Genomic DNA, 13,455 nt, shown 5'->3' on the forward strand with positions numbered 1-13,455 from the left:
GCCTCATCAGCAAGGATAACGTAAAAGCAAGGTTTGGAAAAGATATGGATGCATTCGCCAGACTACGGTCTGGAAATCTAGGCAATACAGCACCATCACAAAGCTACGTTTGTACAACAGCTTTGTCATATATTGTATATTCTGGCCTATGAAATCACCAATGAACTGCACAGGAGAACAAAGAGTCAAGTGGTCAAAGAGATCAAGCGTTCTCGCATCCGATGGCTTGGGCATGTTCTCAGAATGGACCAGGCCCAAATCCCAGACTGCCCTGAGATGAGATGAGACACCACCTGGCAGAAGAAAACAAGGGCGACCTAAAACATCAAGGAGACGCAAAGCGATGGCAGAACTTAAGGAGATGGGTCTGACATGGGGCAAGGTGCAGTACGCCGCAAACGATCAAGCCAATAGTTGATGACTTGTGTCTCACTCAGGACGAAGGGGAATAAGTAATTGAGCTGAAATAATCATAAGCAGTAGCTTTAATCACAATCACATTCAAATAAACATCACTCCACAGGACAATGAAAAGTCATTTATGCATTTGAAATCATTGCTTTTTTTATTACCGTTCACAAATGAAACATTTCATGTGACTGGTGATAAATGACTCATTTCCCCAAAACAGATGCTATAAGACCTAGTGAAAGGTTAACAGTGTTGGCATGAATTCGTCTGAAATATTACGACATCCATCTTGTTAAAGAGACAGACCAACAATTCTACTAATGTAATGAAAATCCTATGAGATAAAAAGACACCTTCTAATAGAATAATGACAATGATTTTCGTCCTTGTATGTTTAGAACGATAACAATGGCCATGAGGATGATTTTAGCTAGCAACATTAAACTGTCAATCTAAATGTAATTATCCAATCAGAAAACATGCACAGCCCCATGTGCTTTGCATCATAGAGTCAGGACGGTTGATAGATCAGTTGATATATGCACGTGGTCCTGCAGTGACCTAGTTAACTGAGAGAGGGCGCTAATTATTTCCCTTCCTATCCATAATTGACAAATTACACATTTCTGTACAGTTTTTACATTTACCAGCCGGGAATGTCCAGTTTGTAAATTCAGCAGGCATAGCTGGAACAGGACAGGAAGGAGGGTTAAGACCAAACTAAGGACCTCTTTTCAGATTAAACTCTACCTACACAACTCTTATCCATTTGTCCTTAATTTTCACCCAGTTTGAGTTGGGCAAACTCATTGGCCAGCTGCAGAGCCTCCTGTATGCAGTGCGTGTTTCTACCCGTGGCCTGGGCAGACATGTCTTTACCGCCTCCTTTTCCATCCAGCAGAGGGCACACTTCCTGAACCCACTCGTTGGCCTTCAGGCCCCGGTTTGCAACATCCTGGAAACACACAAAGAGCAAATTGGTGATTTTAAATTGATACTTTACACACACGTTAATGTGTTACTCTAGTACCATGCAAGTCAACGTAATACTTAACCAGCATTAAATGTCAAAGTGAACAGAAAATGGCATTTGAAACCCATTTTCCTTCTGAGGTGAGCTAAAAAGCCAGCTGTTACATTTCACTGAACATAATGTACGCACTGATGAATCATTCACAATGCGACTAGGAATGTGTATTAAGAAAATACACTACCGTTCAAAAGTCTGGGTTTGGTAAGATTTTTTTCATGTTTTTGAAAGTCTCTTTATGCACATCAAGGATGTATTTATTTGATTCTAACAAACAATTGATCAAATAACATTAAAAGCAGTAATATTCTGAAATATTATTACAATTTCAAATGAATGTTTTCCATTTTAATATATTTAATATATTTGTGATGGCAAAGCTTAATTTTCAGCATCATTACTCCAGTCTTCAGTGTCACATGATCCTTCAGAAATCATTCCAATGCTGATTTGGTGCTCAAAAATCTTATTATTATTAGTGTTATCAGTTGAAAACAGTTGTGCTGCCTAACTCTTTCAGGACTCTTCAAAAATCAAAAGTTCAAAAGAACAGCATTTATTGGAAATAGAAAACTTTTGCAAGTATGTAGAAGTTACTTTAACTTATGTTCAATTTATTGCGTCCTAGCTGAATAAATATATTAATTTCTTTCAAAACAAAAAGAAATCCTGAGCTTTAAAGTAGATCTTGATAAATATTTAAAGAGACCCCTACGCCAGCTCACAGAATAAGTTTCTCTCTGACCCCGTTTACCTGAGGAACTTGGCACAGGCAGATGATTTTTCCTGCATCGTTGTCCACAGCAAAAAGCATAGCAGCAGTCTGTGGTGAATTTGTCTTCAGTAACTTCAAAGACTCATTCAAAGCCTGTGGAAGCACAGAGGAATCATTTAGACTTTCACTGAAGACTATTTAAAAACTGCATTCATTTCAACTATAGATCCCAATTTTGAAAGGACAGTGAGCCATTTACCTTTGCAGATGCTCCACTCTCCATCTCCATCACAATTAGAGGTTGGTTAGGTTTGCTGTCGATGATCTCCTTCGTCTTTTCCAGGACCTAAAAATAAACCATGTGTTCACAGCTGGTCTTAAATTTTCCAATAATCTCTGTGACTAACCATCAAACATCTGAAACATGTTTTCTTACCCTCTTCTGAACATCAGCCTTGCTGGCACGGTCCAGGTCATCCATGATCTTTTTAAGACCCTTCAGGGAATCCCTCATCTCATCCTTCTGCCACTGAGAGATCACTGCAGTGCCCAGGGACTGAATATATATGCATACACAGATTCAGTACACTTAAAAAAAAAGGTTTATACCATACAAGCAAGAGCAGAACATGTTTGAGTTGAACTCACCTCTGTCATATCAGCAATCTCCTTCTGAACGTCTTTATTTGGGGAGGTCTGAGCCTTCACTTTCTCTGCCATGGCATCTAGACCCAACTTCAGGGCATCAGCTTTCCTCTGGGCCTGAAAACACAAACATCCACCCGTCATGAACTATTAGGAATGGGAATCATAAGGAACTTCTTTATTCTGCTTCCTATATGATTCAATAATTGGTCCTAAAAATATACCGTACTAAAAAGTATTAAAAAGTGAAAAAATGTTTTGGGGTATTTTTTTTTTTTTTTTTTTTTACAAACCACTGTTCTGAATGTGTATTTACACATTTCTATATGAATTATCAGTCAGTAATTATATTGATTTAACTCTCACAAGTCTTAAGTACATGTCTTTATGACTGATTCATTGAATTAACAGAAATGGCTCAAAAGATACATTTGTGAATCAGACTACACTAGCCACACAACAGCAAAGGCAATTGACACATTTTTTAATCCTTGTATTATTTCAGGTCTTCCTTTCAAAGCACCTTCAAATCAGACAGCAAGAACCGGTTCTAGATTCCCCACCCTAAATCACATACTACAAAGTATCAGTCAAAAATAAAAGCGTTTGCGCATATTCATGTTGGCCTTCTCTTTCTCCAACCTTCTGAGCCTCTGCTCCAGTCACTGCCACAATCCTCCTGATTCCTTTAGCAATGGCCTCCTCTGATACAATCACAAATGGGGCAGCATGACCAGAGTTCTGCAGGTGCCTATGGGTAAAAATGATCAATAAGAAAACTACGAGTAGCCATACTCCAAAAACAGTTAATTCATTAGGGCTAAGGAAAATATTATTTAACAACACTTTAATAAACATTTTTATTACTAGTAATTGTCATGAAGCATAGACAGGACCAAATTCAGAATATTACATATAAAGTTGATCATTTTTGTTCATATCCACAGAAATCTACATGTGCTGCACATGAATGAAAGCGAGGACTGAGTAGGCCTACTACTGCAATATTTGAAGTTTCTAATATTAAAGCTCATACGTTCCACCGCAGAACTCGATGGAGGTAAGTGAGCCCGCAGGGCTGTTCGGATCGGCCAGCAGCTCCTCCACTGAGACGCCAACAGACACCACTCTAACAGGATCAGGGTACGTCTCATCAAACACTGCCCGCAGACCTTGGATGGCTTTAGCTGCTGCAAGGGGAGCATCCAGAGCATAGACCGGCTGTAGAAAGAGAGAGTATTTCAAATTGTGAGAGAAAATATGTAAGAATACAAACGTGATCTCAAGAAAACTAAATTTCTGCTTTCAACAGGATAACTTACAATAGGTTATCGTTTTGTTTTCGGACTGTGAATACATGTGAAGAAAGTTTCAAGCGGTATGAATATGAACGTTTCACTGAAAAGTGTCTTTGAAAGCCTGTTGAATGGTCCTGACCTTAGCGTCGCGAATCATGTTGGAGGCGATCTCTTCTGTGCGGTGCACTTCATCTGTGCTCATTGCACCTTTAGCTGTGAAGTCAAAGCGCAGTCTGTCTGGAGCAACCAAAGAGCCCCGCTGATCTGCCTCTCCCAAGACTGAACGCAAAGCAAAGTTAAGGATGTGTGTGGCGGTATGGTTACTCATGATGGGCCTACGACGAGCCTAAGAAGGAGAGAAAAAGAGAGAGGGGAATCATGTTGCATTCTGTGCTCTCTCAATCCACATTATGTTCCATCTTTGCCTATAAATGTACATAATAACATCCTATCCATCTCTCGTTTGTCTGAACCAAACATTTTTAGAAGTTACTTGGTTACATACCTCATCCACATGCAGAGTTAGGCGGTCTCCAACCTTCAGTGTGCCGTATACTGTACCAATATGCAGCACGTATCCTCCACGCACCTGAGTATTCTTCACAGTGAACTCCATCCTCTGAAGCAATAAAACAAAACATGACATGACAGCAAAACTAAACTAAGCATCTCAGCTTCTTTCCACAACCACTCTGTTTCTTACATCCTCAGCAGAGTCGTTTTCTCGGAGCATGTAGCCTTCATCAAAGCTCTGCCCACCCTGCTCGGCGTAGAAAGAGGTCTTGTCGAGCAGCACTCCGCACTCTTGACCTGTGGTCACTTCATCAACAAATGCACGCTCCCTCCTGAGAGCCAACACTGTGCCCACTGTCTGTTCAAACTCTGAGAGAGACACACAATGTCACACGCATGAAAACCTACGCATAATCAACTGTAAAACCCAACAGGAATAGCGAAGGTGTAACTCGTACCATAGTTGCCATTATCATCTGAAGTGTACTTGTACTTAGGGCTGTCGTCAGTGGCAGCAACATCTTTGTTTCTGAGCTCTTCAATGGCGTAGATGTCCAGCATGATGTGGTCCTCGTCCCCAGAGCCTTTGCCTTGAGACTTTAACTGTGTACACGTTTTTATTTAGACCCATTTACAATAACAAAACACCTATTGTTATCAGTCAATATTGTATAAATGTCAGCTGATATGGAATTTTTAATTGTGCATGCTCATTTTTGTCTATTTTCACATTTAAATTAGCTTTGCTGTCATTATAAATAAAACAGTCAAAATGAAATCAGTCAAATGTTACATGTGAATTTTGGCACCAAAACATTACAGTTGAAAGTATAAAAGATGGATTTTCAGTCCTCTGTGTTTTATAACTATGAAATTATTCTGTGCTTAATGGAAATTGCACTGCATAAAAGAATGAACTGATTTCCACCTGAGCAGCTTTCTTCTCCTCCTCAAAGGCCTGCCTGTCTACCCCCATTCCCCTTTCTTCAGCGATCAGGGCAGTGAGGTCCAGAGGAAAACCATACGTATCGTACAGCAGCCAGGCTGTGTCACCTACACAAAACAATGACAGTTATATACACAATACAATACTACAAAATTAGTCTTAATTTCTTGAAATTTTGTTAAACCATAGAGCTTTTATTTTGGCAGAAAAACACCACAGAGAAACCTTAAAGCCTCTCTTCTGTTGACAACAAATTTATAAATAATTCTCATAACAATTTTGGGAAGATGGTTGGCGAGTGTTGCGTTTTATAAATGCGCATTACAAGTAACCCAAACTCCTTCCCCTCCAATTTAAAAAAACTCAAATGAAGATTCAAAACTGTTTTTCACCAAAAGGTGACAAGTTTGCACCTCATCTCAAGGCATTTGGCTCAGCACCTGGTACCAATACTTGGTACCAATTTTGATACCACAGCAAAATCTGTTGGAACTATTTTTCTATTTGAAAAAAATATTAAATTAAATTCAATAAGTTTATTATTTATGATGGTTATCTTAAAGGGATACTCCACCGTCTTTTCATATTAAACTATGTTATTCCCTTAACTAAGACGAGTTGATACATACCTCTCTCGTCTCAGTGCGTGCACTCAATCGCTCTGGCGCGCGGCGAAACTTTGTTCACTCAGTTCATTCAATATGGGCCAAGCAGAGAAGCTACCAAACACCTCCACGTTTTCCCTATTTAAACACAGTTACTCGCGTAGTGTAACTCGACCTAGGACGGTGACACAAAACAAAACGTTGCGCTTTTTCTAAGCGTGTAAAATGGATAACTATATTGTATGGCGGAATACCATAGCAAGTGCTTGTAAGCACTTCGTCTTGGCGGAGGAATATCTTCACCAGAGGGAGCGGGGGCCGGTGAGAGGATTTTTCACGAGTGAAGATATTACTCCGCCAAGTCGAAGTGCTCATAAGCACTTGCTATGGTATTCCGCCATACAATATAGTTATCCATTTTACACGCTTAGAAAAGCGCAACGTTTTGTTTTGTTTCACCGTCCTAGGTCGAGTTACACTACGCGAGTAACTGTGTTTAAATAGGGAAAACGTGGAGGTGTTTGGTAGCTTCTCTGCTTGGCCCATATTGAATGAACTGAGTGAACAAAGTTTCGCCGCACGCCAGAGCGATTGAGTGCACGCACTGAGACGAGAGAGGTATGTATCAACTCGTCTTAGTTAAGGGAATAACATAGTTTAATATGAAAAGACGGTGGAGTATCCCTTTAAGTAAATAATATACATAAACAATGAAGGTTACATGCTGTTTAAAAGTAAACACTGTTTATAAAAAGATCAAGTGGAAAATAAGTAACCTTTAATGCACATTATTAGTAGTAGTAGTATTACATTGCTGTACATGCAGTAGCCTAATATAATTATTTCTGTCAATTTCTTCAAGTTCAACCGAACTTTTATTTTGATGGGTTGCTGTGAAGACCTTGAGTTTCTGTGTGTGGATGATATGACGATAGTTTTTCTCAAATGAAACGGTAAAATGCTCGTGAAGTGACTCTCAGAGCGGCTCTGGAGATGAAGTTCATGCATTCATGTCCTCAAATCATGAGGCAGCAGAGACTGAAAACACAGCGAGTGTCACGCATGCTTCAGTGTGTGTGTGGTAAATGAAACCGCGCATCTGCGTCATTCATTCACACAGAGACAAGCAGAACATGCAGGATTAATATTTAAATAGTCTTTTTGCAGTTTAAAATTCACTGACACTAGTATATATCATGGTATACATTGGCTTCAGTGATCCTAGTCAAAAAGTTAGTCTGGAGCCCTGCGCTTAGATAAACATGGAAGCGACTGAAAGCAGCGGCCTATTAATGGGTACCGAATATACCCGGTACTCGGTACTACAGAAATGGTAGTCTCGTCAAATTTTCTAAATTTCAGTACTCACTTGGTACCGAAGTACTTTTGACAACCTTATACTGTACTGATATATAATCAAACGATTTACAAGTCTGAAGATGCCTTAAAATAACATATATGTGGTAGTATGTGCTTTACCTGGAATTGTCTTGCTGTCTCCAAGACTCTGGATCTTGCGGTCCAGGATACGGCGTCCCCTGCTAAGGGTTTTGAGGAACTGTGCCTCTTCCTCATTGATGATGTCCTTTACCATATCAGGATCTTTCCGCAACTCTGGGAAAGCATCACCCTGTAGAGAGCCATGAACCGTTAAATGGCCATCAGAGGTAGAACTGAAACTGTATTTAATGAAAGTGCATTTCAATAGTGCATTGGCAGCAGACAGGAGGTTCCTTATGCACATAAAGTTATGAGAGAAAAAAATTGTAGAGGTAGAGGCCTTACCAGGGACTCAACTACTACATCTACCAAGGAGGCAAAGAAACCCCTCTGTGCACCCAGCTTCTCGTGAGAGTATCGCACTGCACGACGTAGAATTCTTCTCAGAACATAGCTGCGAACACAAAAACAGGGTCACATATACATACATTGGGTATATATCAAGAACACGGCAAACTATTTCACCATCACCTCACCCTCTGCCTGTGTTGTCAGGTCTCCCGCCATCAGACAAGGCAATAGTAATGGTTCGGGCGTGATCAGCCAGGACACGGTATGCCATGTCGATACCATCTGTGTCTTCTGAGCCAACCTTTCCTGTGTATGCCCTGGCACCTGTGCCCTGAGAACCAAGACAATTTTTTTAATTGCATGCAAAAGAGAGTTTGGTCATGTCTCATGTGTTTTTTTTAAGATTGTACCTTCTGAATGGCTTCAAAATAAGGGATGAACAGGTCAGTGTCGTAGTTGGACATCTTGTTTTGCAGTACAGAGACCAAGCGCTCCAGTCCCATCCCTGTGTCAATGCTCTTCTTGGGCAGAGGCTTTAGCACGGTCTCCGACTCCCTGCATGGAGAGGCCAAGCCATATGCGTTTAGAACAATGTGTGAATACTTACAATATCTTTGTGTAAAGAATTACAGGTTTCAATAAGGATCCAATGTTAAAATTCAATAATGAAATTATACTACCGTTCAAAGGTTTGGGGTCGGTAAGATTTTTAAAAAGTTTTGAAAGTCTCTTATGATCACCAAAGTTAAATTTATTTAATCAAAAGCATAAGAGATATTAAAATGTAATTTATTCCTGTGATAGCAAAGCTGAATTTTCAGCATCATTACTCCAGTCTTCAGTGTCACATGATCCTTCAGAAATCATTTTAATATGCTGATTTGGAGCTCAAGAAACATTTATTATTATCCATGTTGAAATCAGTTGCTGTTTGATATTTTTGTGGAAACTGTGTTTTTTCAGGATTCTTTGATGAAAATAAAGTTAAAGAGAAATGTTTTGTAACATTATAAATATCATTACTGTCATTTTTGCTCAATTTCATGCAATTCAATTAATATATAGGCTATTTTAAATACATTTTATTTATATATAACTTTAAGTGATAACCAATAAATGGCTTAAAAAACATCCATCCATTGAACGGATCAAACATTCAAATAATTGTTTTAAATATTAATTAATCTACTTAATATTAAATATCCAATATAGGCTGACATCAATTAAAAAACATCTCTAATTTCAGTCAATATATATACTAATATATTATTCATTCATATGAACAATACATTACATAAGAAGTGTCTCTAAAAATAATATCTCTAAGTATGTGGGAACTTTTAATGAAGTGTTTACCATTGTTAGTCGTAGTTAACAAGGAGCAGTAGTTTACCTGTTAAACTGGATGAACACCAGGTTCCAGATTTCAAGCACATTCGGGTCATCCATGTTGACCAAGTGGGCGGCATCTCTGCCTCCAATGCGATCAAAGTGGATCTCGCTGCACGGTCCACATGGACCAGTGTCCCCCATCTCCCAGAAATTATCTTTCATACTGCCGGGCAGAATACGGCTCTCCTCCATTCTGGAACCGAGTCGAGGCAATGAGAAATATCTTACTATTACACATCAATAACTCAATATACCTTGTACATATTTTGTACTCACCCCAAGTCCAGCCAGATCTGCTTGCACTCCAGGTCAGGTTCTAGGCCTGCATCAGCATGACCACCAAAGTAAGTCACATAGAGGCGTTCAATAGGTATGCCAAACTCCTGCGTCAGCAGCTCCAGTGCCATCTTGCAGGCCAGGTGCTAGATATAGAATGAGCAAAAAAAGAAATGAAGGGATGCAAAGAGAAAAGACCAAAATTCATTTTTACAGCACATATAAAAAAAAAAAAAGAGCATCGGTACTATGAAGAGATACGCCTTGATTTTACAATATACAACACCTCTCTCTCTATCTCTTACTTTGAAATAATCTCCAAAGGACCAAGAGCCTAACATCTCAAAGAAAGTGTGATGGTACACGTCTTTGCCCACATCATCAAGATCATTGTGCTTGCCACCGGCACGAATGCACTTCTGTGTGTTTGCAGCACGGCGAAGTCTGGCCATGGGGTGGGACGGGTCGATGGTGTTCAGGAAGATGGGCTTGAACTATTGAGAAGATGAAGATAACAATTAATTTTCTATAACAAATTAGACACCCATTTATGTAACTAGGTTCAAATCTCCTAACCTGGTTCATCCCGGCATTGGCAAAGAGCAGAGTGGGGTCATCTAGCGGAATGGTGGCTGACGAGTGGACGTACTGGTGCTCATAGCGACGGAAGAAGTCAATGAACTTCTCACGGATCTGTGCAGCAGTCAGCGAAGAGTCCATGCTGGTTGTGTTTTTCTCAGGGGACTAGGGATATATACAAACACACAGTGAGTCAGAAACCGGTTTAACAAAAACAGCGGGTGGAGTAAACATGCAGCTGCAGCTTGTTATGCCATTAACCATCAACAATCAAGAATGTGTAATGGACATCTGCACACCTCAGGATCACATGATCTGCATACCGGGACATTCAAGAGACGAACCCGTTTAGTGAGGAAGTAAAGCTTGAAAACCCACTAAACAGACAAAATTGTGAAGGCCAAGTATGGTATACCTATACTCTGAATTTGTCCTCTGCATTTAACCCATCAAAGTTAGCACACACACATTAGTAGCAGTGAGTAGTGAACACACACTGCAAACCATGGACACACACCCAGAGCAATGGGCAGCCCGGGGAGCGATTGGGGGTTGGGTGCCTTGCTCAAGGACACCTCAGTCATTTCCCTCCGGTATTGAGAATCAAACCCGCAACCTATAGGTTTGAACGCAAAGTGAGATTTTACTATTTTTACTATTTTTCCTTTTATTGCGGTTGCAAATAATATTTTATAATTACTTAATGTTTTTCTTTTAGATGTATGGGTCATTTATGGATATATTAATACAATCATTTTCATTCAAATAATTTATTTTACCATAGTGAATAAGAGGAGGGTAATGGCTATTTCACCAATCTGAAAGTTCTGTGCAACTACCACTACTGGCTAAATGCAAAAATTGTATGCGAATGTCGAGATAGTAGACTTGAATCTTCCTCACAGGAATATTAAGCTCCTCAGCAGGTGCAGTCAGTATGCAGCAAACAATAGACATCCCTGAAGTAGTTACAGCACCACTCCCATTACAACTCATTCAAAACAAAAACTGCTTTTTCCAAATGACAACTACATATCCACTCCAGCCATGCATGCCAGAAACCACATCCATTGTGAAAGAGTGAACTAAACTGCTTCAACATCTGCATGCTGAGGACCAGCATTTCCTTGCTATAATGACGTGGACTTGAAAATAGTTATTATTTTAAAATAAAGCTGAACTTGATTTACAATCAATACGTGCTCAACAATAAGGAACACATTTTCACTTGTCCAGTCAATGGTTTTACTGGACCCACGACCCATCATGTTTTTATGTGTTTCAGAATATATGAAGTTTTCTTTGCAAAATAATAATAATATACTGGGAAATACTGATATTTATCATTTTCAACCTTCTCTAAATTATGCTTCCAAGACTATCACAATTTACAACATTTCCTTGAATACCATAATTAAACCATAAAAATTTGACATTACAAAAATAAAGCCACACAAATCAACAAAAGTTAATCGTTATATTTTCCAATTTGTAGCCAGTTTGAATAAAAGCTTCTGCTAAACAATTAAATGTAATCTATAATAATAATAATAATAAAACTCAATAACAGCTATAGATTCATATACTGTAAATACATAAATCCCTTTTATTATATTCCATGAAGTCAGTCTGAATAGAAGCATCTGCTAAATTAATAAATGTAAATGTAATGACAACACACCCAGTGAAGAGGAACTTATTTCATAGCCTTTTATTAACATACTAATAAAAACCTTACTGATATTAAATCTATTTTAAAGGAAAGACCTGGCAAAGACTGCAGCAAAAAAACCTTCAAATTCAAAAGAAATGACTGGCCCTGTGGTACATTCTTTTTGTTGAATCCTGGATAACAGTGTAAAATGCATCTTAATATAAATACATAATATAAATGTATAATATTATTATTATCTGACAATGCTTTGTGAAGGACATGAGAAACGGGCACTTAACATGATGCAACATTAGTGAGCAAAAGAAGTCAACTGCACACAGTGAGGTTCACCTGACAGTAGAAGAAAGCTTTGGCACATAAAAATGTGAGATGAAGAGCCATAGATAATGATGCTCTATGATCCTAGAGGAAGTATAACACGATTTACTACATACGAATACCTACAAAACCCCATTTCCATAAATACAGAACTATATAATGCAAATTACATGATAGTTTTACACATATATAAATAAAACTAATTCGTTTTTTGCTGCACTGCATTAACCAGTGCACTGACATAGGCCAAACCCCTATAGACTACAGTATGATGCAAGTTAGTGCTGACTTGTGCACATCAACATCATGATTTGCATTATCTGGATTCTGTATTAGACAAGTAACCCAGTCATTATGTCAAAGTAACTTACATAAAGCGGTGAATAGTAGTCTTTCAGATTTATTTTACAATAGCATGCTTCCTCTAAGCACGAGACAAGGCTAAGCTGACAATCCAGTCATTCACTAAAACACCATGTAACTGGATTCATAGTCTCATAATACGGACCATAAAGATATATAGTAAACACAAATTACATATAACGTCATGAAACAAATATAAAGCTAATGAAACTTACGAATAATAATCTTATAGCCGCTTCAGAAGCCAATCACACTACTTCCCACGCCGGTTGAAACCAAAAGAAGGAGAGACGACAAAGTGCCGCCCACAACATAGATGATTGGTTCAGGAAGAGTGATGTTTCAGTGTACGTAGTTTCTATTGGTTTAGGATGCTGTCGATCAAGACAAAGACGGGACTGGATATGACAACTGTGCAAAGGACGGAACTGGATGATGCAATGATAAAGTAACAGTGCAGTGATATTTATGTTCTTATTTATTATCTTTATTTTGTCATACAATCATGATTTACAATCTGCTTGTTTTCTTGTAGTTTATAAGAATTTTATTTATTCATTAATATGTTATATGCTTACATAGATCATTATGCGTGGTCATTTGTAACTTTCTCTTCTTCTTCTTCTTCTTCTTCTTCCTCTTCTTCTTCTTCTTCTTCTTCTTCTTCTTCTTCTTCTTCTTCTTCTTCTTCTTATTATTATTATTAATATTATTATATTGGTATCATACAAGCATTCAAATGGATGCAGCGGTAGTATATTCAAACTATGATGAGATAAAAGGATGAAATATCTTGTACATTTTTTGCAAGGGTAAACGTTTAAAACGATGAAAATAAATAAGTTAAATCAAAAAGCACTATATATTTTGTATTTGAGAGGGACAGTAAGCATTTCCT

The 13,455-nt window shown here is 38.5% G+C and overlaps 1 protein-coding gene across 2 annotated transcripts; it reads right to left on the reverse strand.

The window, feature by feature from the left end:
* Positions 1–468: 468 nt before the first annotated feature.
* On the reverse strand, positions 469–12,888 carry aars1 (alanyl-tRNA synthetase 1). Of its 2 annotated transcripts, XM_081372838.1 has the most exons (22): positions 12,773–12,841; positions 12,207–12,278; positions 10,199–10,366; positions 9,928–10,116; positions 9,623–9,768; positions 9,348–9,539; positions 8,365–8,509; positions 8,140–8,285; positions 7,949–8,057; positions 7,643–7,793; positions 5,541–5,665; positions 5,071–5,215; positions 4,803–4,981; positions 4,605–4,718; positions 4,239–4,445; positions 3,838–4,022; positions 3,444–3,552; positions 2,805–2,918; positions 2,593–2,712; positions 2,416–2,502; positions 2,196–2,309; positions 469–1,366 (listed from the first exon to the last, which is right to left on the reverse strand). In XM_081372838.1, the coding sequence occupies exons 2-22, from the start codon at positions 12,255–12,257 to the stop codon at positions 1,187–1,189; spliced, it is 2,976 nt and encodes a 991-aa protein (XP_081228964.1). In that variant the 5' UTR covers positions 12,258–12,278; positions 12,773–12,841; the 3' UTR covers positions 469–1,186. The 2 variants fall into 2 exon arrangements, with proteins under 2 accessions (XP_081228964.1, XP_081228965.1); XM_081372839.1 differs by lacking the exon at positions 12,207–12,278 and having other exon boundaries at positions 12,773–12,888.
* Between the last annotated feature and the right edge of the window lie 567 nt (positions 12,889–13,455).

This window comes from Scardinius erythrophthalmus (assembly GCF_964197995.2).
Source record: "Scardinius erythrophthalmus genome assembly, chromosome: 8".
Taxonomy (NCBI): domain Eukaryota; kingdom Metazoa; phylum Chordata; class Actinopteri; order Cypriniformes; family Leuciscidae; genus Scardinius; species Scardinius erythrophthalmus.